Below are 27490 nucleotides of genomic sequence, written 5' to 3' on the forward strand. Positions count from 1 at the left end.
TAAGTGACTCCAGGCAGCTCTGCCTCTAATGCCTCAGTGCAACTGACCCCAATGCAACCAATCCCAATACACCTGCTTCCAATATCTTAGTGCAGCTGCCTGTAATGTAAACAACACCAAACATCCTGTTACAATTACCTCTAATGCAGTGGTTCTCAAACTTGTGTACTGGTGTCCCCTTTCACATAGCAACCCTCTGAGTGTGACCCCCCCCTTATAAATTAAAAAAACTTTTTTATATATTTAATACCATTATAAATGCTGGAGGCAAAGTGGGGTTTGGGGTGGAGACTGGCAGCTTGTGACCCCCCCCATGTAATAACCTTGTGACCCCCTGAGGGGTCCCAACACCCAGTTTGAGAACCCCCGCTCTAGTGTAATTGATTAGTGTAGTGTAATTAAGGCCCTTCATTTTCAGTTTTTGCTGAAAAATTCCCAGGTTTTACAAAAGCTATTATGCAGTTTTTACTGTTTTTTTTCCCTCTGAATTTTGGACTACTGAAGTTCACGAAAATACGGATTATGTTCAGAACAAATTCTATACCTTAGGAACATGTGTTTATGTTGATAATAAATTAGTCTAAGTGTAAATGTCAGGCAGTTTGTTAAAGAAAGGCAATGTAGTAGAAGATACGCGTGTGTATATGTGTCCATCCTGTTAGTGAGACAAGGTGGGTGTGGTAATATCTTTTGTTGGACCAACTTCTATTCGTGAGACAGACAAGCTTTGGAGCTTGCTGTTAATGTACAGTTTGCAAAATAAACCACAACAGTAAATTGCCTTTACTTTCAATACACTTACTGGTCTCTATTTGCTGATTTTTTTTTTCTGTTTTCCTGTCTCCCAATATTAACCCTGATATTTACCCAGAAAACTGTGAAGCTAGTATTTTGCACTCATTTCCATCCTTTTTTTAATTTTTGTAATGAACACTGATTAATTTCTGGGAAATTTTAAACAAAATAAAAACTGAAGTTGAAGGGCCTTGTTAATGTCCTATCGCAGCTGCCCCCACTGCAATTATCCTTGGATGTAATCACTTCCTACTGCATGGCTTTCATGATCGTCCCCAATTAGACCATGTTGCAATCCTCTTTTCCTCAGATGCCTCTCAATATAACTGTTACTTAACTAGCTCATAAATGCCCTTTAGTAAATATCCCCAAACTCAACTGTCCTTTATAACTATCCAAATGAACCACCTCTCCTTCTGAAGGTCCATAAAACTACCTCCTATAATAACTGTCTATTATAACTGTGGCAGTTGACAGAGATTGTATTTGCTTTATTGTCTACAGAATGTATATCCCATTTGTCATTAATGTTCTTAACTTGCACGTCTTGTGCATTCCTCACTTACTGTTAGATGAGCAAGTAGTGTCAGTGACCACAGCAGCTATTTTCCACCTGCCACTACAGCAGCATTGACTGGGATCAGGAACGTGTCTATCACTGCAAAATCAGGATCTATATGTCAATATAGTTTACTTATTTAGACTTTTTTTTTAACTTCTTAAAGCTCTGAATGGATGCTCTGCAACAATGTTAGAAGTTGTTTGCAGTGTTGGTCCTACAATATGAGGGAGACAAGGTGGTGAGGTAATTTCTTTTCTTGGACCAACTCCTCCTGGTGAAAGAGACAAGCTTTCAAGCTCCCCAGAGCTCTTTAGGTTATTTACACACTTAATAGACTAATAATTGCAAAAGTATAAAACCAACTCCTTTCAGAATAACCCATCTAAAATCCACCATAATCTCCTCTTTGAATGCCCCAAAGAAGCTAGTTGGAACATGAACTTTTATCTTCAAATTCCAGATACTCTGAGAACAGGAAACAGTCTTTAGGATTTACAAAAAGCCTATTCAAATGCATCTCAGTGAGAACATGGCCCATCTGATATCCTCTTGGTACTCACTACTCAGCTGAGCCACATCTTATAGAAGGAAACATACATGAGGATTTCAAGCAAGCCACTCCAGACAGACAAGTGCTGATGACTGAAAAGACATAAGGAAAAAGTAAGGTTTCTTTTGGAAAATGTTCTTTTGTTAAATTAACAGATTTTAAGATTTATGAACAGCTGAAAAAATTAATTTTACATTAAACAAGATTCACAAATGTTTGTATGACACTCTACCTCAAAATAGCACCCCGGAACCCACATATACACCACTGTGATATTATGATATGTTTTGTACAAAGTATGCCTTGTGAGTGAGGTATCATTTAAAAGGTCTTGATCTGTTTAACTTTAATATCCTGTTGAATTGTATGTACTATCATTGTATATGAAGTTATGATGTGTTACTAAAATATGTTGTGAGGTTGGGAGATACCTACAGCCAGCCTTTCAGTGACAACAAAGGAGCAACCGACAAGACAGATTTACATCAGGACCAGCCAGACATGTGTTGATGGTCCACCAAAAAAAAAAATCCACTCTCCCAGAGACACCTCAGAGGGGGCACGTATACAATGAGGGGTACTTAAACCCCATGTCACAGCAAGGATTTTTCTAGCAGCTGGAAGAAAGTATAAAAGAGAGAGAGTGACATCATCACTTGGCCTCTCCCCTCCCACACCTCAACAGCTGTAAGACCATCTGGAAGACAAAAACTTTGAACTGGGGGGACTGGTCCAAGGTGAGAGGGAATGCAGCCTGTGTATTAAGAACTGTAAGCGGCCTGTAACCTCTATTGGAGTGAGAGAAGCTGTTTAAGTCAAACCTTACTTAGTCTGTAGAATTTAGACTGCAAATTTATTTCTTTTTCTTATGTAACCAACTTTGATCTCTATGCCTGCTACTTATAATCACTTAAAATCTTTCTGTCTGGAGTCAATAAATATGTTTTATATTTTAATTAAAACAATGTTGTTGTTTTTTGTTATTGAAGTGCTTGGTGAATCTCAGTTCAGGTTAACAAGGGCTGTTGCACGCTCACTACCCTTTGTTGAAGTGGTGAACTAATTAATGAGCTTGTATTGTCCAAGGGAGTCTGGAGCAGTGTAACATGGTATATTAATGGGATGCAAAGCTGGGGGCTGGGGTGATTGGCTGGTGCCTCTCTCTGTATAATTCATGAGTGGCTTGGAGAGCTATTTAGCAGGGTGTGGGTCTCCACATGCTGGTGGCTGAGTGATCACAGCTCCTGCAGGGGTTTGCTGTTTGTCACTGGCATAGCTTTGTGAGAGACAGCTTTGTGAGAGACAGTCCAGGCTGGAGAGAGAAGGGGGCACAGTGGTCCCATAGTTTCAGGATGTACACAGGGGGTCCTGTCACCGTATGTATAGCAAATTAGGCCCCAATCTTACAAAGACATTGAATTCAATGGGACTACTTATATTCTTAAAAATTAAGCATGAAATCTTTGCATGATCAAGACCCAAACTTAGACACTGTCAACTTAAAAATCATACTTTTGTACTATTTTAACCCATTTTGGTAAAAATAACTAATATTACCATAACTGAATACGAATAGAGAGAAAAATATTGTTGTCTGTCTTAAAATCTGATCCTCCACTTTGAACTTTGTACAGACATAGCACCTGGAGGTCACAGAGATTACTAAAGTTGATGGAGGGTGGGACAGAATCCTCCTAAGTAAAGTGTTTTCCAGGATTGGGAACTTTGTTTATTTTGTGCATTTGACTGTACTTTGTATAAGTCAAGTTTCATTGTTTCCCTGTATAGTTCATTATTTAGAGAGTTTCTTCAGTTTGTTCTGTGAATCTAGAGACATTTAAAATAGAGAAAAATGTGATTCCAAACCACAACATTTGGCATGTGATTACAGGGACAGGTGTACTATCTGAACATTTGAGTAGCTATTTTTAAAAATAAAATACTGATTAGATTTCAAGTTGGCAATGTCCCTTTAAAGTTTGTGTTTAATTGTTCTTCTCAAAATGTCCATTATAAAACTGCTTTACCTTACAGCAAGAAATTTGATACCCACATCTCTTTTGTGTTAGTTTAGCCATGTAACTTGCCAGCAATTTTTTTAATTTAAAAAAAGAAAATGTGCCAGCATGATTTTGCCATTGAAAATTTGACTAGTCTGACACAAGTTTTATTTTGTTCATAAAGATGTAATACATTAAGACTCTGATCCTGCACTGAGCTCTAAAAGGCCTGCCAAAGCAGAGTTGATTGCAGGATTAGGGCCTCCCTTGAAAAATCCTTAGATGCAATACAGTGTACTCAATAGAGCCTTGTCTATTCTAGAAAAAGAAAAATTGCCTATTGCTGATAATAGGTTTCAGCAATGGGCACCTATTGTCAGCAACAGATAATTTTTCTAGTATGGACAATGCATGGATTACCAGAGTGTCCTTTCTTGGCCTTGGAATTTGCAGAAAACACATCAAGGAGAAGATGGGGTGGAAGAAATCAAAGAATCCCCCTCCCTGCCCCAAAAAAACAGACAGGAGATACCTTATCAGTCTGTAAAAGGAGAAATTATATTAGTTGTTCAATGAGAGAAAGAGACACAAGAAGTGAGATCAAACAAAAGAGAGGAAAGGAAACAAAATAGCCAAAAAGGACAGAACAGATGGAGAGGGACATGGAAAGAATGACAAAATGCAGAGAAAAAGATAAATATTATGGCATGAGCCACACATGACCAAATTCTGCCCTGGTTTACAGCCATGCAACTCCAATGACCTAATTGAGATTGTACAGGCTGTAAACCAGGAGAGAATTGGATTCAGTGTGTTAAGCTATTGAGGTGTAATTTATTTTCTGTAAGTTTCTTCCTACTTTTTATTACACTATAGTTCCCTAAACACACCACAGCTTGGTTTAATTTCAGGGAAGAGTAGTAGAATTTTGTTGAAACATGAGTAAAATTGATGCATGTAACTAAGGTCCCAATCCTGCAAGATTATCAATGCAGGCAAATCGCTCCCAGTGTTCATGCAAAGTCCTATTGACTTTGTGAGCCCATGGACTGTGGTTTGTGAAGTTTAGATGGCTTTAAGACAAACATTAGTTTTAAAAATATATGACAGTCACATTTATTTTTTTCTTTTCCTGATCTCAATTCCTGCAGAATTATCTTTAATGGAGGACTGAAATCATTGAATAACAGTATTAGAGTACCAGCAGTCCTATTTTTGACAATTAAAAAAATTAGGTGCACTCTAGAAGTATTGCAGTACTCCTAAAATTAGAGAGAACATGAACTGCAACCTGGAATCAAGACATTCCTACATTTTGGGAAGGTTTGGATTACAGTGTAGCAACTCAGGCTATTTCCATAATGTATTTGAAGGGAAACCTAAGAACTCTGGAACAGCTAAGAGTTGGATCTGGATTTTACATTTTACAGCTCCAGTCTCTTTGTAATATAAACCTGATACCTTCCCATTTCCCACCAGCTGGGCTCCTTCACATCTTACTGACAGCCATGAGGATTTGTTCATTTGTATCATCAGATGATTGAGAGTAGGATGTGGAGTACTGGTTGGAGATACTAAGGGCCAGGTTTCGATATCCATATTCACACCAAGAGGTACCTTGCTCTGTAAATGAGTAATGCTTCCATGCCTTGTTGTCACGGAGTGACCGGGACAATGATCAGGAACTACTCGATACGAAGCCAGTCAGGACTCTGGGGGAGCATGCCTCCTCTCTCTGAGTATACTGTCTCCACGGCAAGAAGCTTATACAGCTTCAGTCTTCCTGGGTCTGACCTTGGCACATTCAACATCCGCTTCCACACCATGTGCTTCCTACAGCGAGTCTGCCCAGATGGGGCTCCTGGGGAAGCCAGAGGGTCCTGCACCCCAATTCCGCAGGCAGATGTGACTCTCAGCCAGCTGGTAAAACAGAACATTTATTAGTCAACAGGAACACAGAACAGAACGTGTTAGCACAGAAATCAGTGACTTTCAGCCAAGTCCATTGTTGGGGGAGGGGAGCCTGGCCCCGGCCCTGCCCATTGCTCCTCCTCTGGCCTTTTCTGGCTTCCCGGGCCAAGAGTCACCTGGTCATATCCCCCTGCTGGGTCTCAGGTTACGAAAGGGTGGCCATAGCATTTGTGCAGGCAGCTGGCGCAGCCCCCGCAAGTCACACACCCTTATTCCCTCCACCTAGACATTGTTGCAATACCTAGGGAAACTGAGGCACACACAACATTCATGCAAAACAGTAAGATTCACTTAAGCTCACATACACCATAATGAGGGAAAATTCCCACTATGTCACACTTGTGCAGGGAGCAAAGGAGGGGAGCAGCTCCATACTATCCCATAAACGAGAGAGATGTTTTCAGAACGTGGGCAGCGCAGCCTTCTGCTTGATGCTCTAGAGTTACAAGGCCTGCACATTACCCTGGAAACTTGGCAGATGCCTTGGCAATACCTAGTGGCCAGGCCAGTGGGATCCAGAAGGGAAACAGTATAGCCGTCTCTGCAGTCTCCAGGACTATATTAGCGATGTGGTCACCTGTTATCTCCTAAATTTTAGGTAAAGGAGGCAGTGATGCTACTAGGCTTGCCACCTCTTTTTCCAGGCCTTCATGGGGATCTGCACACCAAGAGCCCCATCCTGCAGATGCTTCTGCATCTTTAACTTTAGGACCATGAGTAGAGTTCTACTGATTTTGATTAAACTACTGATGGGAGTAAAGTACATGCATAAGTAGTTGCAGGATCAGGGCCCAGAATTGTGGGATGTTTGCTGACCTTGAGAGCACTTGGTAGGCCCCTGGTGTGATGGACCAGTCGAGTGATGTGGTGGCTGGAGAGATAGGTGGGGTAGGGCTGCATTTTGGTTTTCTCACACCATGTTAGTTAGGGTTTGCAAAAACAGGCTGCTCAAAAGCAGGCCTGTTTTATCCGTACGCCAGCTCTCTGTTTCCGAAACGACGACCTCGTGCTGCGACCAGCTGGACACAGCAGCTGATGCACGCAACTCACACTGTACCCCCGCCGCGGAAATGGTTCGGTCCTACAGCCTCCCCCGTCAGGCGGAAGGAATGGTTTGCTCCCGCGCGCAAGAGCGTAGTAGGAAGAGGCTGGTGTACGCGCGTGAGACACATTGGTTGCTAAGGTGTCTGGTTGCTATGGGGGAGGAAGGGGAGGTGGCAGGGCAGGAAGGACTCGGGAGGGAGTATGACCCGGAAGCGGTATGCCGCCCCGTCCGTTTCCGGCATAGTTGTAGTTGGCCTAGTCGTTACCGGCCGCAGGAGGCGGCCATTTTCCATGGGAGTGAAGCCGCTGAACGCTGCTTCTCCCGGCGGCCGCGGCCAGAGGGAGTGAGAGGCGAAGACTGCCGGGCGCGTAGTTCGCCGCTCCCGGCACGAGAGGAGGGGGAGTCGCAGCCCTCATAGAGGGGAGGATGTTTTCCTTCTCTACCACCGTGCAGCCCCAGGTGAGAGTGCTGGCGCGCGGGTGGGACTCGGGATACAGGAGAGCAAGGGGCGCTTCCCCGGGGTACTGTTGAGCGGGGAATGGGTCGGCTGGGCAGCTCCCGCCCGTTGTGTCGGAGCCACTGCGCTGAGAGACTCCGCCCCAGAAAGTCCCCGGGGGGCGCGAACGGGGGTGAGTGTTGGGTTGCAACTTGCCACAGAGGCCAGTCTGGGGCAGGGGACGGGGTGAGAGGGCGATTGCTTCTGCTTCAGGGAGGGATTCTGAGAAACTGGCGGGTGAGACATGGCCACTAGGTTGTCTCCTGACAGACACCTGCACGGGGGGCGTTTGCGGGAGATACTCCGTTATCCCGACGCGGTCCTGAATGGAGAGCGGGTTCCCCATCTTTTCTCTCTCGAGTTCTCACTCCTCAGTGGCTCGGCTAGGGAATTTTTCTCTCTCCTTTCTGAGCTGACAAAGGAGGTTGTGACACTTCCTGGTCTCTGTCACTTTATGTGTTAACAGTGGGAGGAATGAGGTGTGTAATACAATTGACTAGTACAGTGGTTAGAGTGCTAGCCTGGGAAACGTCGGGTCGAATCCCTGCTTGGTCACAGGCTTTTGAGCACCCTTGAAAAGTCGGTTTCTCTGTGCCTGATTTTCCCTTTTGCAAAATGGGGACATTAGTACATTAGCCCTGCCTCACATTTGTGTTGTATATTAAAGATGGTGAGGTGCTTATATGCCACAGTAATTGGGGCCATATAAATATCTAAGAGAGAGACCTAGATATTACATATAGTGTCCTCGATTGGACCTCAGCTTCTGACAATACCTAAGCTTCTGATAAGTGTGCAGCTTACTGCCTTTTACATTCCAGACTCTGATACAGTAAAATACAGTCTACACATGTCTTGTCCCTTAGCATTCCTTATTCCCTTCCTCATTAGGCCCAATTCCCTGCCCTGGTTAGATGCATGGGTGTTAGACTATTTGTATTTTTCTTGCTTGGGCTACAATATGGCTTACTAACATAGTTATAACACTTCCCCAGTTTACATAGAGAAGTACTTTTGTAACAAATGCTAGTAACCGATAATACTGGCATAATTATTTGTCTTATTCACACAGAACATAAGAGTAGAGATTTTAATATTAAACCAAACAGAAAATGTTAGTTGTGTTAAAAGTACAATGTGTAAGGCTCTCTGAAAACTCTCAGGTTGGATCTGCCCTCAGCTTTTGTTTGTGTGACTTTTTTATTATCCCTCCCTGGTTGAGTTGAGCTAGTACTAGATAGTACACCATACTTTAATTTGCTGATCTTAGGTATACTAGTTCCCAGTTTTAGCAAGCCTGGGAGCTGTCAAAGCATCACTTGGCTGGTCTCAGCTCTGTGGGAAAACAATTGACTAATAAGATTATCACAGTGCATTATAAAGAAATAAAACTTTACATTTAAAATATTTCAACTACATCTGTAAAATGTTGAACATGCAGCATTCTGGCCAAATTTCTGGTCCAGCAAGAGAAGCAAATGGGGAGGGAGTATTTATTATATAGATTACCAGTTTACGAAATACCTTTGTTTAAACCAGTCAGTTGATACACATATACTTTGTATTGCCCAGATTTAGCTCACTTATATGCAAGCTGCCTAAGCAGGATCTCCTAAAAATAATATATGGCCAATACCTATCTCATAGAGCTGGAAGGGCCTCTGAAAGGTCATCGAGTCCAGCCCCAAGTATTGACTTTGCCCCAGATCCCTAAGTTGCCCCCCTCAAGGATTGAACTCACAAACCTGGGTTTAGCAGGTCAGTGATCAAACCACTGAGCTATCCCTCCCCCCCCGGACAACTAAACTCTGAAAGAGAAAATGGAAGGTACAACACCAGTGAAATCTAAACCTAGAGAAATTTCAGCTAAATGCACGTATTTATTAGGCAAAGTTGAACTCTTTCTCTAAGCAAATTAAATATCTAGATTACCCTTTTGTGGCACTCTAGTCTCCTCACTATTTGTGTCCTCCATACAGTTCATTAGAATAAGCATTAAACTTTTACCATATAATACATAGTGGGAAACTGGTTGTGCTGTGGGATTCTGTTTGAGAAATCAGCTTCCAAATCCTGGTTTAGTGGACACCTGCTCTGGCGTGATGGAAACCATTCTGATTCTGTTTACAAGATGAACCAATGAATGCATTGTGCAACCTGGACAGCAACAGCTAAATGAATAAATCTCTTAAATATTTAAATGGACACTTAACTTGAAATGTTGTCTGTTTAAAATAGGTTCATTTATTTCTCTTGCCTCTAGGTTCCTTTGCTTTTTTTTATGGTTCTCTAATCAAATTTACTTTTCAAATGTCTTTGCTCTGCTGCATGTGAAAGACTCTCTCAAACATGAGATTGATTGGGGACAGAATGAAATTTACTTTATAAAAAGTGTTTAACGAAACTGAAGAATATTTTTGCTCTGATTTTTTTCAGTTACACTAATCTTAGATGATGTAATAATACTGGGAAAAAATCAGAAGTATAATTTTTTTGAAACTGGCAGTTGCTTTCTCTTCTGACAATTTACTGTGAACTACTTATTTCCTAGGGCACTGCCACTCAGATGTGGCAGCACTTGTCACATTCTCTCCCAGCTCTCTTGCCTATCCTCTGTCATCATGCTTACCTATACTTGTGTGAGGGCACAGCATGGAGCCGCAGGCCGGGCGGGACCGATGAATGGCTTAGGCCACTGGGACTAGTAGAGCTTAGCAGCAGGTTTACCTACATGCATATTAGTCCCAGTGATGTATGCCAATAATTGGTCGCGTCCTGCCTAGATATCTGTGTATGTATACTGGTGGGCTACGCACTGATATAGTTACAAGAAACCACATAACAATTTTGAACAACCAAGTTGGTAGTATGGCTACTTCAAACATTGAATAAACAAACTACACCTCTACTCTGATATAACGCTGTCCTCCGGAGCCAAAAAAATCTTACCGCGTTATAGGTGAAACTGCGTTATATTGAACTTGCTTTGATCCACTGGAGCACTCAGCCCCACTCCCCCGGAGTGCAGCTTTACCGTGTTATATACGAATTTGTGTTATATCGGGGTAGAGGTGTATCAAACTTGGCTGAACTCTGTGACCATAAAGCAGTGTGGTGTGATTGTGTAGATTGATCCAAAGCTTTAGTGAAGTTAAGTAACTTAACAACATAGCTTAAACTACAGTAGGACTTCAGAGAAACTGATTTGTGCAGTTGGAAACCAAAGAAGCATTGCAATTGCTCTCATTAATTTTGGGCAGAGTTAGGGAGAATCCTGCAGAAATAGATGTTTAGGAGAGGGCATTGTGTGCTTTACTAGGAGACCATTTCACTTTCCTATATCATCTTTGCGTTGTTTTCTAAATCCAAGACTTCCAAATGTATAAGTAGATTTAAAGTGGGTTTAGAAAACACACTTATTAATACTTTTTTAGATAGGTTACATTAGCAAAAGTTACACCAGCATGTTTTAACAAATACCTGTTATTTCTTCTAAAGAGAGACCTACACTAATTGTAGAAACTTTTCAGGAAGGATAAACTTCAAGATGTAAATAGCAACAGAGGATCCTGTGGCACCTTTGAGACTAACAGAAGTATTGGGAGCATAAGCTTTCGTGGGTAAGAACCTCACTTCTTCAGATGCAAGAAGTGAGGTTCTTACCCACGAAAGCTTATGCTCCCCATACTTCTGTTAGTCTCAAAGGTGCCACAGGACCCTCTGTTGCTTTCTACAGATTCAGACTAACACGGCTACCCCTCTGATACTTGACAAGATGTAAATAGAGTTGCAAAAATACATCAGAAGTCAACATTTTTCTTGGAAAGGCCTCTTTGATGTCTTATAAGTGCACTTCAATAATACCTAGGCAATTCTCTCCCAGGTGAGGTTGCAATGGCACCTCACACTAACATTGATCACTAACACAACAAACAAATGACAGGAGCACAATAAAAGTGGCAAAACATTATTCCTTTTGCAACAGCTAATAAATTCTTTATCTGCTATTGTTATTAAGAAATTTATAAAAAGATACATTTTATGAGAAGAGAATATTTAGTTAACAGAAGGCTAGTGGGTAGCTTAAGTGCAAATTGAGGCTGTCCATACTTTGCTTAAAAGTTGATTGTTTGTCCCCACAACTCTGTTTGAGTATCTAACACGTTACCTTGTACATTGGGCGACCTGGGTTCTGCTTCCTACTTTGGTAGACTACCTGTGTGACTTAATCTGTCTTGCTTGCTTTCTGTCTGATGATCGCTAACTCTTTGTGTCTCCATCTGTAAAATGGAGATATCTACCCCTTGTGCCTTAGAGGCAAAGTTCAAAAAGCATTTTGAGAACTTAACTTGGAAGGCACTGTACAAGATCATCATTTTATACAGTATCTGAGATGGGGATGTATTTAGATACATGAATTTTCTCTTCAGTATTTATATATGGCATTATATTTGTTTGTGTGATTGATTAAATTCATTTTTAATTTCTACCAGGTTACAGTTCCTCTGAGTCACCTCATCAATGCCTTCCATTCACCAAAAACCTCAGCTACTTCTGTCAGCACAGCATCTATTCAGTCTCTACAGAGGGATACAGCCCCAGAACATGATGCTCAAAGCAGTGAGGTAATAGGAATTTTGGAGAGACTGGGGAATTATATTTACGTTTAAATGAGGTCTGAAGATTTTTCAATTTTTAAAAAAAATTGTCACTGTTTTTTAATAAGAAATTATTTTTAAATGGTATCATATTTTTGTACAATGCACAAAGGTGTACCTTATTTTTATATATAGCCAATGCTGTCATGCTTATTACTGTTCTATATGGGTACTTTAAATTACAAGCAGACAAATATTTTAATGAGCGATCAGCATTTAAAAAAACGTGAAATGGATAAACATTCTTGTCTGGAGCCCCCTTCCTGTTCTTAAAAAGAACAGGAGTACTTGTGGCACCTTAGAGACTAACAAATTTATTTGAGCATAAGCTTTCATGGGCTACAGCCCACTTCATTGGATGCATGCAGTGGAAAATACAGTAGGAGGATTGTGTGTGTGTGTGTGTGTGTATATATATATATACACACACACACACACACACAGAGAGAACATGAAACAATGGGTGTTACCATACACACTATAACGAGAGTGATCAGTTAAGGCGAGCTATTATCAGCAGGAGAGAAAAAGAACTGTTTGTAGTGGTAATGAAAATGGCCCATTTCCAGCAATTGACAAGAAGATGTGAGGAACTGTAGGGGGGGGGAAATAAGCACGGGGAAATAGTTTTACTTTGCATAATGGCCCATCCACTCCCAATCTTTATTCAAGCCTAATTTAATGGTGTCCAATTCGCAAATTAATTCCAATTCAGCAGTCTCTCATTGGAGTGTGTTTTTGAAGTTTTTGTTGTTGTAATATTGTGACTTTTAGGTCTGTAATCGAGTGGCCTGGGAGATTGAAGTGTTCTCCAACTGGTTTTTGAATGTTATAATTCTTGACGTGACCTCCGGGGGGTGGGGGCGGGCCATGACCCCCTTGTGGGGCGAGGAGGGAACCGGTTGTTAATATTTTGGTAGCTCATCACTGGCCGCGGGGGTGGGGGACTGAGGAGGCAAGCAGGCGGGTGGGGGGGACAGGTGAGGAGGCGAGCTACGAGTTGGTGGCTGACCTGTTCTACTGATCTGGTCTGGCTCCCATCCCCTCTCCAAGGGTTGCAGCTGTCTGGAGGTGCCTCCTTTCTACGCCTTCCTCATTCACACCTCATTCATTCAATTGATTACAAAGTGGGGGGAAGATCTTATTCTACTTCTAGCAAAAAGACATTTTTATTTTACCTTAATTATACTACCTTAGGGGCCTGCTATAACATATTACCAAGGTTCAATACCGCCGTTTCGGCGGGGCGGCGCTGGGGAAGGAGGGTTTGTTTCCGTGGGGTGGGCGGCACTTGGGGGGGGGTGTTTTCGCAGGGCGGGCGGTGCTGGGGTGGGGGGGTTATGTTTTGGGGGGGGTTGGGCGGCGCTGGGGGGTGTCAGTGGGGCACGGGGGATTCGTCCCTCAGCTGTTTTCTTTGGAGTAATATGGCCCTCGCCACTTTTCGAGTTGTGCAGGCCTGCTCTAAGGTGCCACAAGTACTCCTGTTCTTTTTGCTCATACAGACTAACACGGCTGCTACTTTGCTTCCTGTTCTTGTCCACTGTGCCTCCTCTCTCCTCGTAAGTCATTAAAACAAACTTGTAGCCCGCTCTTCAAAGTAATGTTAACAAAATTTGAAATAAAATCATAGAATCAGCATGACATCACCAAAGGTAAAACTTTCAAAAGCACCAAAGTCCCATTTTCATAACATTTACTTCTGGTCCATGTACCATAGTATAAATTCAGGACTATGTACTTCCCACAATGCCTGTCATGGTGCCCACTGATGTCAGTAGGAAGTTTGTAAGGAGAAGATATAACCTGAATGGAGTAACTAAACATTTAATTGTGTTATCATTTGTTCAGTGTGTCATTGTTCTGTCACTCAGAATCTACTCATTTTTAACCCCACTGTTTTTTTCCCCCTTCTCTGTTTCTTTCCTGCTTTCCCTCTCTTTGGGAGTTCCCTGAATTTCTTTCCCTGCAGCAACTCCAAGTTCCCAACACAGTGGGTATCACTCCTACTCCCTTTCCACTTACTAAAATGATCAGTGATTAAATAATGAACACTGACACTGAAGTGTTATCAATGGGCTTTAGAGTTGATAGCCCAATCAAATTAAAAGGGGAAGAGTTCATGCGCTGAGTTGTTTCAAACTGTCTGCAGAATCAGGTAGATGTAATGGAAATGAAAACTTAGATTCTGTTATGTATGGATTAGTATGGATATTTCGTGTGAGCCACATGAGTTCATCATGTGGGATGTATGTTTGACAGCCTTCATCAAGAATCGAGCTTTGCCAAGTAGAACATCATGGGTTTTGAGCTGATGCTGGTAAGATCTAGGTTCTGCAATTCCAGTTTTGTCATATTAACTGGCTTATGCATAATTAGAAAACAAGTGAAACATTTTGCTCATACAAAAGGGTAAATATTTTGATTGATAGAATACTGTCTCTCTCTCCTCCTCCCTCCCAAATAGACACAAATGAGGCAAAGAGCCAAATTCTAGTCTGTAATATATACATTGACTGCCAACACTGGCATGACTCCCTGCGCTTGAGCCATGAATACAAAAGGCCTTTCCCTTCAGTGTGATTATACAGGGATTAGAACTTGTTTATCTGGGTTTCTACTGTAATTTTTTAAAACCACTGTGAAATATCCAATATCCACATTTCCTCAATTTCTCACCTACCACTCGCAAAAAAGCCAGAATTGCAGAAGATTCTGCACCTCAGTCAGTCTAACTAGTAGATAGTTGCTGTTGCACATTCTTGGGGGATTTTTTTTCTTCTCTGACAGAATAGTAACGTCTCAAAGATTAGAAAGATGCTGAGAGAGGTAGGGAAATAATGCATCTGTCTACTCAAGCCAGAACAATAGTAGAAAACATGAATAAAAATTGATATTTTTGTAAAATACATAAACATCAGATTTTTTTAAATTTATATTGAATCTATCTTTTTTTAAAGTAAAGTTTTTTAAAATTAAATGTGAATTATAACAATCTACGTCAAGGCCTGAATTTACTATAATATATTAAAATAATTGACATTTGATTAAAAAAAAGTAAGCATTACAGGTTGCTACCAAAGTTTTAAAGAAAGTCAGACTACTGAACTGATGGGAAATCACTGAGTAAGCACCTGGAGCCAGAGTTTGAAGTGCTAAACCAGCTTTTGACAGCCATAGCTTCTTTTGTGAGTGCAGAGAAAATATTTTCTTTTTCGTTTTATTCAAGTGAACCTCTACCCCGATATAACATGACCCGATATAACACGGGTTCGCGTACAACGCGGTGGATCAGCGCGTCAGCTCCCAGCCACAGCGCTCCGCTTCCTGCCGCTGGTGAGTGCGGGGAGGTTGGGGAAAGGACGCCCCCCGTACTCACCTGCAATAGGAAGCGGAGTGCCGCGGCTGGGAGCTGGCGGAGTGGAACAGGCTGGGGCCAGGCTGCTCTGCTTCCGCCGTTGCTGGTGAGTGCAGGACCTTTCTCCAACACCCCCCACCCGCAGCGACATGGCTGGGGCCAGGGCAAGGAAAGCGGAGTGGGCTGGGACAGCGGTGCTCCGCTTCCTGCTGCGGGTTAGTACGGGGGGCATCCTTTCCCCAACCTCCCTGTATTCACTGGCAGCGGTGGAAGCGGAGCAGCCCGTTCCCAGCCCACTCCACTCCACCAGCTCCCAGCTGTGGCGCTCCGCTTCCTGCCGCAGGTGAGTACGGGAGAGTGTCCTTTCCTCAACCTCCCCGCACTCACCGGTGGCGGGAAGCGGAGCGCTGCGGCTGAGAGCTGGTGAAGTGGGGCGGGCTGGGGCCGGATTGCTCTGCTTCCTGCTGCTGCCGGTGAGTGCCTGTCAGGGGACGGGGTGAGGGGATAGGGGTCGTGGCAGTCAGGGGACAGGGAGTGGGGGGCTGGGTAGGGGGTTTGGTCCTGGGGGTGATTAGGGACAGGGGTCTCTGGAGGGGGCGGTCAGGGGACCAGGAGCAGGGGGGCCAAAGCAAGTTCGATATAACGCGGTCTCACCTATAGCGCAGTAAGATTTTTTTGGGTCCGGAGGACCGCGTTATATTGGGGTAGAGGTGTAGTTCAGTTCAATGACTAGTTCATTGAAAGTTAAGAAAATAATTGGGAGTTGAAAAGGCAGGAAGGCTTGTATACTCTTCCAATCTATAAATAAAAATCAAGCTTGAGAGGATGAGCTCTACTAATTATAAAATCTTGAAGGACATGGTGACCAGAAACAATCAGTTCACTAACTACAGCTAATACTTTGTTTAATAAATCAGTTAGTTTTAAATGCAAAACATATTTTGATAAACTTTTTTCCTATATATTCAGCACATCTAAGATAGTTGTTTTTAACTAATAAAACAACTTTGAAATTTTGTTTGTGTGCATTTAATTGAATTCCAGTTTCCATCCAAATAGAGCTTGAAACAAATCGCAAGATAACAATCATCCGATAAATTAGAAATGCAGCATTCACCATTTTTAATATAATATATATACATTTATTTTCATAATGTTATTCATGTTCTTTATTTTTAAGTTAAGCTGTATAATTGCTTACATAAATGTGTACAGATGTGTGTCGTCCTGGTAGCAAAAAGTACCATCAAATTTCGTGTTAAGGCTATAGCTGGTTGCTGTTCAATATGTTTTAATGATTACCAACTAATAAGAATCAACTTTTCTTCAGGAAAATAAGAAGTACAAATACAAAACAAGATTTAAAATTGACAATTTAAATCAAGGTTTCCTGGCTGCTGACTTAAATCATGACTAAAATTGGTGATTTAATTCACTTTTGACTTAAATCAATCTACTCTGCTTTCAAATATGAAGAGAACATTCTTAACATGGACTAAGCAAACAAATGGCTATATATTAGCAAACAAGTGCACACTCTGTGATTAATACTCATAGGATGGCATAGTGTAGAAGCTTATTTTATATCAATAATAACTGGTTTAATTTTTCTCTTAGGATTTAATTAAGCCTTCCTATTTTTCAACATCTAAAATGTGTTTTTCACTTTAAAATTCTTACTTCTTTAAAAATCTGATAGTTGAAGCTGTATCAGTAATTCTGTGAAAATATCCCCTTCTTAGCAGACTTTTTTTTTCCCCGAGGTGACCTGATGTTATTAAATATTTGAATACTTCTCTTATTGCCTTACAGCCTGTACTGAATCTGAGAGACCTGGGATTGTCCGACTTGAAAATTAGCCAGCTCGATGAACTAGTGAACAGGTTGCTTCCTGGCTATTGTACAGAAAACAAAATCTCTTCCCAGTGGAATACATCCTATATCTCTGCACAGTCCTTCTTTGAAAATAAACATGGTATGTTCTGGGGTGATATGCCAGTATTATCATTTCAACAAAAATAAAAATGGGACTAGTGAAAGCTGTCACACTTAAATTTTCAAACTGAAACCATGGTAAATCAAGCCATAGGTCATTGTGTTATACAATTGCTTAGATTGTCGTTTAAAACAAACCATTAGAGCTGTCCATAGAAAAAAACAGTCAGAATACCAATGTCATTTGCTATACAGATAATTTGTAGTTTTCCTCTGAGTTTGTTATATATCTTGTAGTGCATTTCCAGTCACGCTCAGTGTTCTAGTCAGACTGTGACACTTAGTCATATTACAGTTCAATTTTTTCTTCAGTTTGATATTCAGCTCAGCTGTAGTAGCTAATTTTATCAACTTAACATTGATGCAACTGCAACCCTCTTATCTGATGGCAGGACTGAGCTGCTAGTTTCAGTTACCAGTTAGGGCTTGTCTACACTACAGCCGGGATCAACGCTGTGGCGATCGATCCACCGGGGGTCAATTTAGTGGGTCTAGTGAAGACCCGCTAAATCGACCACCGATCACACGGATGTCGACTCCAGTACTCCACCAGATCGAGAAGAGTAAGGGGAGTCGGTGGGGGAGCGTCTCCCGTAGACACAGCATAGAGTGGATCCCACAGTAAGTAGATCTAAGCTACGTCGATTTGAGTTATGCTATTCACATAACTTAAATTGCGTAGTTTAGATAGACTTTCACCTTTAGCATAGACAAGGCCTTAAACTCAGTGAATGGAAGGAGAAACTGAGTGTAATTACCAGTGTATCTGTCTCTGAATATGATGTCAGTCTAGATAAAGTCCCTTCCCTTTTCTCTGAAGGATTTTTACAGCTTTTAAAATACAAAAATGTTGATATGAGTTGAAAAGGAATTCAGATTGGCTTCACTGTTCATGTGTTGCTAACTGTTTCATTACAGAAAATAATGTAAGAACTTGGGAATTTCTATGGTCAATGGAGTGAATGCAGGAGGTCAGACTTAGATGATCTTTGTGGTACCTTCTGGCTCTAAAATCTGAGTGTCTTTGAACCCTCCCCCTCCCGTTTTTTTTTATTATGACCTTATAATTTGACTCTTCTGCCAAATTCAAAAGGAATGTTGCCGCAGAAGCAAGGTCTTGGTAGAAGTGCCCTGATTGCACTAGCCGTGGAAGCAATTAACTGGTATCTGTAATGCTGCCTCCACAGCATAGCAGTTGGGAGAATAGGAAGAGGGAAATCAGCTCGAGGCTAGCCTCGGAACAGAATTACTAAAGGAACTGTAGCCTGAGTGGGTATAAATGTGAAAAATAGCTTGCACAGACAAGTCCCTGGTTGAAAGGGGAGAGTTACAAAGGTTTTTGGGAGTCTTCAGAGCTATGAAAGGCTAGTTCATAAGATTGATCTTTTCACTCAGGGTGACTGAGGCCTGGTCTTACACTACAGCATTAGGTCGATGTAAGGCAGCTTACATCGACCTAATGATGTCAGTGTGCACACTACAGCCTTGCTCCCGCCGATGTAAGTGCCCTAATACACTGACATGATACCTCCACCTCCACAAGAGGCGTAGAGCTTATGTTGGTGTAGTTAGGGCGATGAGGTGTCCCTGTAAACGCTGCGTTACTTGCATCTGTTGACAATCATTGTCAGTTTCAAGGCTCTGCTGGAGCTGTGAAATTGATAAGAAAGTTGGCTCCCAGATCCCCAGCTGGGCTGCTGCCCAGTCTGCTCCAAGCCAGTCTGCCTCCCAGGCTTCTGGCTCAGGCTGCTACCCACACTCCCCACAGGGAGCCCTGCTGTCCCTGGGGTCCTGGTTCCCCACTCCCAGCTGGGCTGCCACCCAGGTTCATGGCTCCCTGCTCAGATCTGGGCTGCCCCCCCGGGCTCTTGACTCCCTGCTCCCCACTGAGAGCGTGGCTGCACCCAGCAGGGAGCTCTGTGCCTGGAGCACAGTGCAGCTGCCTGGCTCCCAGCAGGGAGCTGAGAAGGCCAGTGTGGCTTCCCCATTCCCAGCAGGGGGTAGGGGTGAGCTGGGCTCCTGGCAGGGAGCTGTGTGCGGAGCTGAGAGTCCTGGCTCTCACTCCCTCACATTGCCCCTCTTAAGTTGGTGGAAGCGCTCCAGGACATGCATCACTGACAGAAGGGCAGTGTGGACGTGAACCACTGCAGTTGCGGTGGCTGTAAGTTTATTTAACATAGGTCAACTTACGTTTATAGTGTAGACATGCCCTGGGCAGAGCTATTAGTGGGAGAGGAGCCCTGCGACAGGCCGAAGAACTGCTAAAATTCCAGTGTAGGGGAAAGAAATCTTAGAATAGTAGAAACTGCTTCAGGACTGAAGCAAGCTCATTGTAACAGCTGAAAGCAGAATATATTTTATTTTCTTTCTTGTAGAAGTTCTGTTTAACAGCATGTCCTTATGTCACTGAAATAAACCACCAAGATTCAAGATGGAGTATTTTACTATCTTTTGTAGAAGTTTAGCTAGCTTTTTAGTGATTTATCCTGACTTATTTCTTAAACTTTAAGGCTGTGATTTGTAAAGTTGCCTAAGGGCTAGTCTACGCTACCCTCCTCGTCAGGAGGAGTAAGCGCCGTCGACGGGGGAGCCGCGGCGGTCGATTTGCCGCCCTCCTCATAGCGGGGTAAGTCCAATAGGATTCGCCGAATTCAGCTGTGTTAATGAAGCACTGCTGACCATGAGCTTTGAAAGTTCTACAATTTAATTGTAGACACTTACATTGTAAACACTTATGCAGGATGCCAGCTCATACTGCTTTTCATCATTACTCTTACATCTTATTACAACTTCATTTGTACTTTTTGGTATAACTTATACTGTTGGATATTATGGAGGAACATTAGGTTGATACCCCAAAAAGATTTAGCAATACATCTATTTATAAAGATGTGGGAAATGGTTTATTATTTGAAGAATATGTGCTCATAATTAAAGATTGTATAGTAATACATACATAAAGGGTGCACAATTAAGGTTGTACATTTAACTCTAACTTTTGCATTTCCAGGCTTTTGAGCATTTAAAATGTTACCTTAATGTTTCATTAATGTAAGCGTTTTTTGTGTTTTAATATACCGTTTAGTTACATTTAAGAAGATGGCCCAGAATAATCCTTAGATTTAACCAATTTATATAAATACCTTCTTTGAACATGTGCTCACAAATATATATATATTTTTTTACTTCATGGTCCCCTGACCATCATTTTGTGGACCATATCTGTGTCACCTTTGAAGCCTGCCTAATGGAGATGTTGAAATCAGTTTCTTAACAATACAATGCATTTCAATGACACTAAACCAGTGATACTCAGACCTCAGTGGTTCAGCAGCCAAATTAGCGATCAACATTACCCCAAAGAGCCACAGTAGTGTGAATTCAACGTTTCATTTACTATAGATTTTTTTATATGTAAAATTCTCACAGCAAAATGATTGACCAAGTATTATTTTATTGGTTAATAATATAGTAAAAGCATCCTGATTGGTTGTTAACTTAGATTGGTTAATAATTACATCACACAGTGTTTTAATACCATGTGCTGCAAAGAGCTGCAGAAAACACATTAAAGAGCCACTTGCTATTTTGAACAATGGATATAAGGCATGCTTGTGGTATGCTATCTATTCACAGTAGCTAACATTTTTGAAATGGTATTTGCTGATGCATTTCCTGCTGTGTTGTCCCTTTTCCACTTCTTGTTGCTTCCATGCTATATTACAACTATTAAACAAATCAAATATACCTTAATGTAATCTTAAAATGTATTAATGCTTTGTACATTTCTTATTTTTAAATTAATTCATGAAATGAGTGTCAACACAGAAATCCTGTGAGAGTCCAGATAACTGAGATTTTCCCATGCAGTTGCAGGATCTCAAATCTTAGTTGGAATATTTGTTTTCACCTGGAAGTTCTAAAATTAAAAGGATTCTTGTGTACTGAGAGAGTTTCCAAAATGAGGAAATTCAATAATTCCCACTATATGTTGTTAGTAATGGTTCTTTATTGTTCTGTGATGGTACTTCACGTGACCAGATATAAATAAAGTAGACATTTGGATTCAACATAATTAAGAATAACTTAGACTAAGTAAAAAGTCTAGTGTGAAATATCCTGTATCTAAAATGGAAATCATGCTTATGTTATGGAATATTTTTTTTCTAGGTTTCATGGATGTATTTAGTACTTTACGCTCATCTTACTTATATAGACAGCATCCCAGGCCCCTCCAGAGTGTGTGTTCAGACCTTCAGCGCTGGCCAGGTATGAAGCAAGAAACTACCTCATGAGATCAGTTAACATGTTTTTAACTTACATTGTGGCTTTGTTTTTCCCCCTGGGAAATTCTACTTAGTCTGAGTAATGGGGGCATTCAGCAAATATTGGCAAACTTACTTGAATTTGGTACTTTACTTTTTAAAAAGTCATCTTAAGGGCCTTCTATTCTTACGAGGTTTTGGGCTGTTAAATCTGAAGAGATCTTTAGAAACATGATTTCTTGGTAAAGTCAATAAATATGACATAATTAGTAGACCTTGCTTTAAGGTGTGAAATTCTTAAGTGATTTTAGTGAAGAGGACCTAAATCCCCTCATCTTTTGAGTCAATTAAGTAAATTCAATCTGACATCAGTACTAGTGAAATTTCTTAAGATAATGAGGAGTCCTTGTGGCACCTTAGAGACTAACAAATTATTTGGGCATAAGCTTTCCCACGAAAGCTTATGCCCAAATAATTTGTTAGTCTCTAAGGTGCCACAAGGACTCCTCGTTGTTTTTGCCGATACAGACTAACATGGCTACCACTCTGAAATCTTTCTTAAGGTGTAACTTGTGTCACGCTCCTTTGGTTTTGTATTAGGATTGCAGTTCATTTCATTAAGTATGCTGAGGGATTCAGAATGACTTTAGTATTAATTGGGGAACTTGGGTTACAAGAGCCTTTTTGGAGTGAGTGTAGCCATTCAAAGGCTCAGATAAAATTTTAAGACTAATTGAAATGACTGGTAATTTATTCTTGTCACATAGCACCTTTTTAGTATAGTCATTTATACACCTCTACCCCGATATAACGTGACCCGTTATAACATGAATTCTGATATAATGCGGTAAAGCAGTGCTCTGGCGGGGCGGGGCTGTGCACTCCGGTGGATCAAAGCAAGTTTGATATAAAGTGGTTTCACCTATAACGCGGTAAGATTTTTTGGTTCCCGAGGGCAGCGTTATATTGAGGTAGAGGTGTATATTGCATAAATAATAAAAACAAAAAGTATCATATGTAAGAGGCTTTGGAGAAAAGACAGAGGAAGAACCTACAAATATAGTGGAACTTTGATTTGTTTGACGCACCTTATTCCTTCTCTGCTTAAAGAGGAAGTATGATGTTAAAGGAAAGTGTTTTTGTTTAAGTTTTCATACAGTCTCGGGGTTTTAAGACTTTGAAATCAAGAGCAAGACGTCTGCAGTCGACGTCCGAACGATTTGCAGAAACAGAAAATGTATCCCCTTCATTTGTAAAGGCAAGTACAAAGAGCTATATTTTGAGATCATGACTACTGTGAAGAAATAGAAGACTTAAGTTACTGAATAATCAGTAATGTTCTCACTTATTGAAAGGAAAATCTTCCTAGATCTTATAACTTTAGTGAATTGAAAGGATTCCATTTCCCCCTCCTTATCCTGCACCCAGGACTTGCTTTACTATTGCTGATATAAGGATCCCTAAATCCATTAATTCTTGTAATGATAGCAGGTTGAAAATCTATAAGAGTAAATTTTTAACTCCAAAATAAAATGTTGCTTCTGACTTTTCTTTTGTAATTTATTTTAAAAGTATCTTGGAGACCAGTGAAGCACTCCTATGTGCAGAAGTTCAGTGAGTGGTTTCACTTATAAATGGGTGCTTTTTTGTACTATAGCAGTTGTAACTGCTTTAAGAATAGCTACTTTGGTGATGAATGTCTTTTTAATGTTGTAGCATGCTTACCTGAACAGGAGGTAACTTTAATCCAGGAAGACAACTTGCAGAAATCTAATGCAGTAAACCCAGATCTTGAAGTAGCCAGAAAATTTTGTTACTGGAATAGCTACTCTGTCACAGATGCCCCATATAGTAGAACCTCAGATTTACAAACACCAAAGTTCTGAACTGACCAGTCAACTTCACACCTCATTTGGAACCAGAAGTATGCAAGCAGACAGCAGAGACACAAAAAAGAGAACAAAAACAAAACCTCCCAAATACAGTATTGTGTTAAATGTAAACTAATAAAAAAAGGGAATGTTTAAAAAAATAAATAAATTTGACAAGGTAAGGAAACTGTTTCTGTGCTTGTTTCAAAATGGTTAAAAGCAGTGTTTTTATTCTGCATAGTAAAGTTTCAAAGCTGTATTAAGTCAATGTTCAGTTGTAAACTTTTGGAAGAACAACCATAACATTTTTGTTCGAAGTTACAACCTCCATTCCCAAGGTGTTTGTAACTCTGAGGTTGTACTGTATAACATTTTTGTACACTGAAAACAAATTAATATTGCTAATGTCTGACAGTTCCTCATTGAAAAACGTATATGTTAGGAAGCCAATTCACTATCGTTTTTGCTCTGCATGAAAACTGTCTCTCTATCAAAATGAATACAAAGTAATATTAGTATGCAATGTATGTTTAGGGACTCCTTTTGAGAGACCGAGGATCTGATGTTGAAAGCTTAGACAAGTTAGTGAAAACAAAAAATGTACCTGAAGCTCATCAAGATGCATTTAAAACTGGTTTTGCTGAGGGCTTTTTGAAAGCACAGGCACTCACGCAAAGAACAAATGGTAAGCTGCTTTAAGTAATACCATCGCATTCTGTTATTTGGAAAGTAGTTTATTTCATCCTATTAAAATTTTTTTCTTTTTTTCTTTTACAGATTCTTTAAGGCGAACACGTCTTTTTCTCCTTGTTTTGTTACTGCTTGGTATATATGGCTTGTCAAAAACCCCATTTTTATCTGGTAAAGGCTCCTTTTCTGATACTGGTTTGTTAACTTTTCATTCCTCTAACCTTTCACTTTACTCAGTTTCTTTTTGTTCAACCTGAACACTAAGTAAAATGTGTATTGTACTTTGTATTGTGATTGTTTTAAGGTAATGTTTCAAAATACGAAAGGAATTTAGGCAATATTTATTGCTTTTGCATTCAGCACTTCAAAAGATAACTACAAATGTGTAAAGTAATTTTTTTTCTTACTCTGATACTCTGTCAATTCTTGACTTTCTTGATAAAACTCTTGAAAATGAGGGTAGAGGGAGCAGAATAAGTAATGTGACCCAGAATTTAGGTGATCTGTTCTCATTCAGGTCAGTAGTGAGAAAAGAACGTTTGCCATTTGGTGGTTCTCATGTGATCTCACCTAGCTTCTAATGACCAGGTGCTTATATTGCCAAAAGCACCATCATAAATTTATGCTTGTTCGCTATCTCATTTGAATGGCCAAAGGCTGAATGTATCAATATTGGACTACAGTTCCATACTTAGGCGTGGAACCTCTGGACGAGAGGTGAGATTCATTGTTGAGGCATTGTGGGGACGCTTGTACAACTACCCATGTATTTTTATTTTTTTTTTTGGAGACAGGACTTCCTCCTGAGCTATGGAGGAATGATCTCTAAAATGAACCAAAAAGCAGTTGGTTAATCTCTCATAACCACTGAATTCAGTTCATATAGCTATTAAATATTTGTGGAAAAAACTAAACCTTAATTGTTCTACAAAATGAAGCTATTAAAATATTTATTCTAGCTGGACACTTGTAAATGGAAACATTGCTTTTAAAAAAAGATATGGATGACACAACACAGGCAGATTAAATGTGCATATCCATTAAACATATATGTAGTCTTGGAATTAAATGGCATCTTGTAAACTGAAACATCCCCCCCCCCTTCTGGTTTGCCTGCAGTACGCTTTCGGACAACATCTGGGCTTGATGCAGCAGTTGATCCTATTCAGATGAAAAATGTCACCTTTGAACATGTTAAAGGAGTAAGTTCAAAAATTAGCTTTGCATGGATCGCTTGTTGCCAAACCATGAACCTGAAAACTTATGGGTTTTTGCAGGTATTTTCCAAAAGTGGTAGCCCATGGCTAAAAGTCTTGTTTTTACAGGGCTGGTTATAGAATGATAGAATTAGGTTTGCACTGTGGATGAATGATAAACCTAGAAAAGCAAGGAAGTGAAGACCAGCATGGCATTTCCAAATTGTTCTATAGTTAGTAGAGAAGCAACGAGGTTTTAGAGTCCAGGTAAGTAGCTGCCAACTGATTTTTGTTTTCTGTAGACAGTATGGGTTGAAGGGGAAGTCCATGAAGTATGATCTATCTTACTGGTGCCTGGAATAGCTTATTTCACAAACTAACATTCACAAACTATAATAGCCAAGCATAAGTATATTTTTGTTGCCTCTGTGGTGAGTGACATGTCTGCATCCACAAGTATCACCAGATGTTGGGAATGAACGCGTAAGGACAGCAGTCTCTACTAAGTCAGAGTTACCACTGAAGAAGGCTACTCTAGGTGCTAAAAAGTCAGAACGCGTTTGTTTCTGGTTGTCCTAATCTACTTAATAGGGAGCAGTTTCAATGGGTAGCTATTTACCTGCGCTCTAAATTCCTGTTGCATCTCTACTGCAAAAATAATTTTTGATTTATCTGAAATAAATAATTGTGATAGTCTCATTAGAGAAAACTTCAGTAATGCTTTGCTTTGTCATGGAATTTTTTTTTTTTTTTGTATCGTGAGGATAATATAAAATATTTTGCTTTCTTTTTGAAGCATTGACTACACTGCATTAATGCATTTTCCCAGCCCGTTGTTTTGCTTCATTTTTGTGTGAACAATTGCTGCAATCTGAACATATCTGTTCATGTTCCTAGCACAGACTACTTCCACAATTATTTGTAACTGTATCAAAATAGCTGCAGTGTTTTATAACGACTTTGTCACATTTCCTGGCATATTTTAATATGTAGGTGGAAGAAGCTAAGCAGGAATTACAGGAAGTTGTAGAATTCTTGAAAAATCCACAGAAATTTACTGTCCTGGGAGGTAAACTTCCAAAAGGTAAGAATGTCGTCTGCTAACTTATATAATAAGATTCCTGGAATGTCACTTTGAAGCCTTGAATGTTTGAGTCAGAGTGAAGCAATGGATACAGCTCCCAGAATGGTTGAGAACTCCCTGTTCAGAATATTACCAGATTCAGTCATCACTGGACTTGTCTGTCTATCATCATCCAGATATTAAGTTCTCAGCCATTTCGACTTTTCAGACTACACCAGTGTGGTGTACAGCAGCAGTGTAGCATGTATCTATTCCATGCCAAGAGTCCTACCCCATTGTGATTTGAGAGGTAACTTAGGGTTTTTTTAAGTAGTAAAATTGGTACTGTGTATGGTGGATGTGTGTTGTCTTTGTCACTTGTAACTGTGTGAACAAAATTTTGATCATATCAAAGGCACTTGTGCTCATTGAGGGTTAAATCTGTGGCATGTTTATAGCTTAAAAACCCATCTATGTTAAAACAAGAATCTTAATATGTTTAAAAAAGAAGCAATGTTTATGCTCTAACTTTAAAAGGGCTCAGCCAGTTTTGCTGAAACTCCCCCAGAACTCTTGTGTTGTCTCAGCCCAAATGTGAGAAACGAGAATCTTCAGCAAATAAATGGAAGGCTATATGAGTTTAAAAAAAAAGTTGAAGAAATTAGTAGGCTAAAATGGTTCTTTTCATCCTAAAAGTTAGTCTGTTAGGAAATTGAACAGTTGTTGAAAATGGCTTACCTCTCCTCATTGCCATGAACTGGTATAGAAAATGGTTTAGACTAGGCACAATGGTTACCACCATTTCAGCAAGAATAATTAGTATTTGATGGAACTTGTCTTGAGTTTGACCACACCCAAATCTCAGGGGTGTGAAATGGGCTTGCCACGTCTGTGCTGCCACTTGAACTGTTTTCAGGAACAGTTTAGGAGGACTTATAACTGAAACCCATTTTCAACAATGATTCAGTTGTCTAATAT

The 27490-nt window shown here is 40.5% G+C and overlaps 1 protein-coding gene and 1 long non-coding RNA gene across 3 annotated transcripts in view; one reads left to right on the plus strand and one right to left on the minus strand.

Annotated features, from left to right (window-relative positions):
• Positions 1–1918: 1918 nt before the first annotated feature.
• Positions 1919–7017, minus strand: LOC128832015 (uncharacterized). The gene is made up of 3 exons (XR_008443874.1): positions 6695–7017; positions 5525–5827; positions 1919–1999 (listed from the first exon to the last, which is right to left on the minus strand). It is a non-coding gene; the product is annotated as an uncharacterized LOC128832015 (long non-coding RNA).
• Positions 7018–7164: 147 nt separating this feature from the next.
• Positions 7165–27490, plus strand: part of YME1L1 (YME1 like 1 ATPase) — a 42906-nt gene continuing 22580 nt past the window's right edge. The window contains exons 1-9 of one of the 2 annotated variants that reach the window (XM_054020767.1): positions 7165–7382; positions 11913–12044; positions 17245–17407; positions 21598–21696; positions 22841–22950; positions 24098–24248; positions 24341–24448; positions 25373–25455; positions 26443–26533. In XM_054020767.1, coding sequence (XP_053876742.1) covers positions 7350–7382; positions 11913–12044; positions 17245–17407; positions 21598–21696; positions 22841–22950; positions 24098–24248; positions 24341–24448; positions 25373–25455; positions 26443–26533 — 970 coding nt within the window. In that variant the 5' untranslated portion in view covers positions 7165–7349. The remainder of the gene's footprint in view (positions 7383–11912; positions 12045–17244; positions 17408–21597; positions 21697–22840; positions 22951–24097; positions 24249–24340; positions 24449–25372; positions 25456–26442; positions 26534–27490) is intronic. The other variant, XM_054020768.1, reaches the window with a different exon arrangement.

Source organism: Malaclemys terrapin, chromosome 2 (assembly GCF_027887155.1).
Source record: "Malaclemys terrapin pileata isolate rMalTer1 chromosome 2, rMalTer1.hap1, whole genome shotgun sequence".
Lineage (NCBI taxonomy): Eukaryota > Metazoa > Chordata > Testudines > Emydidae > Malaclemys > Malaclemys terrapin.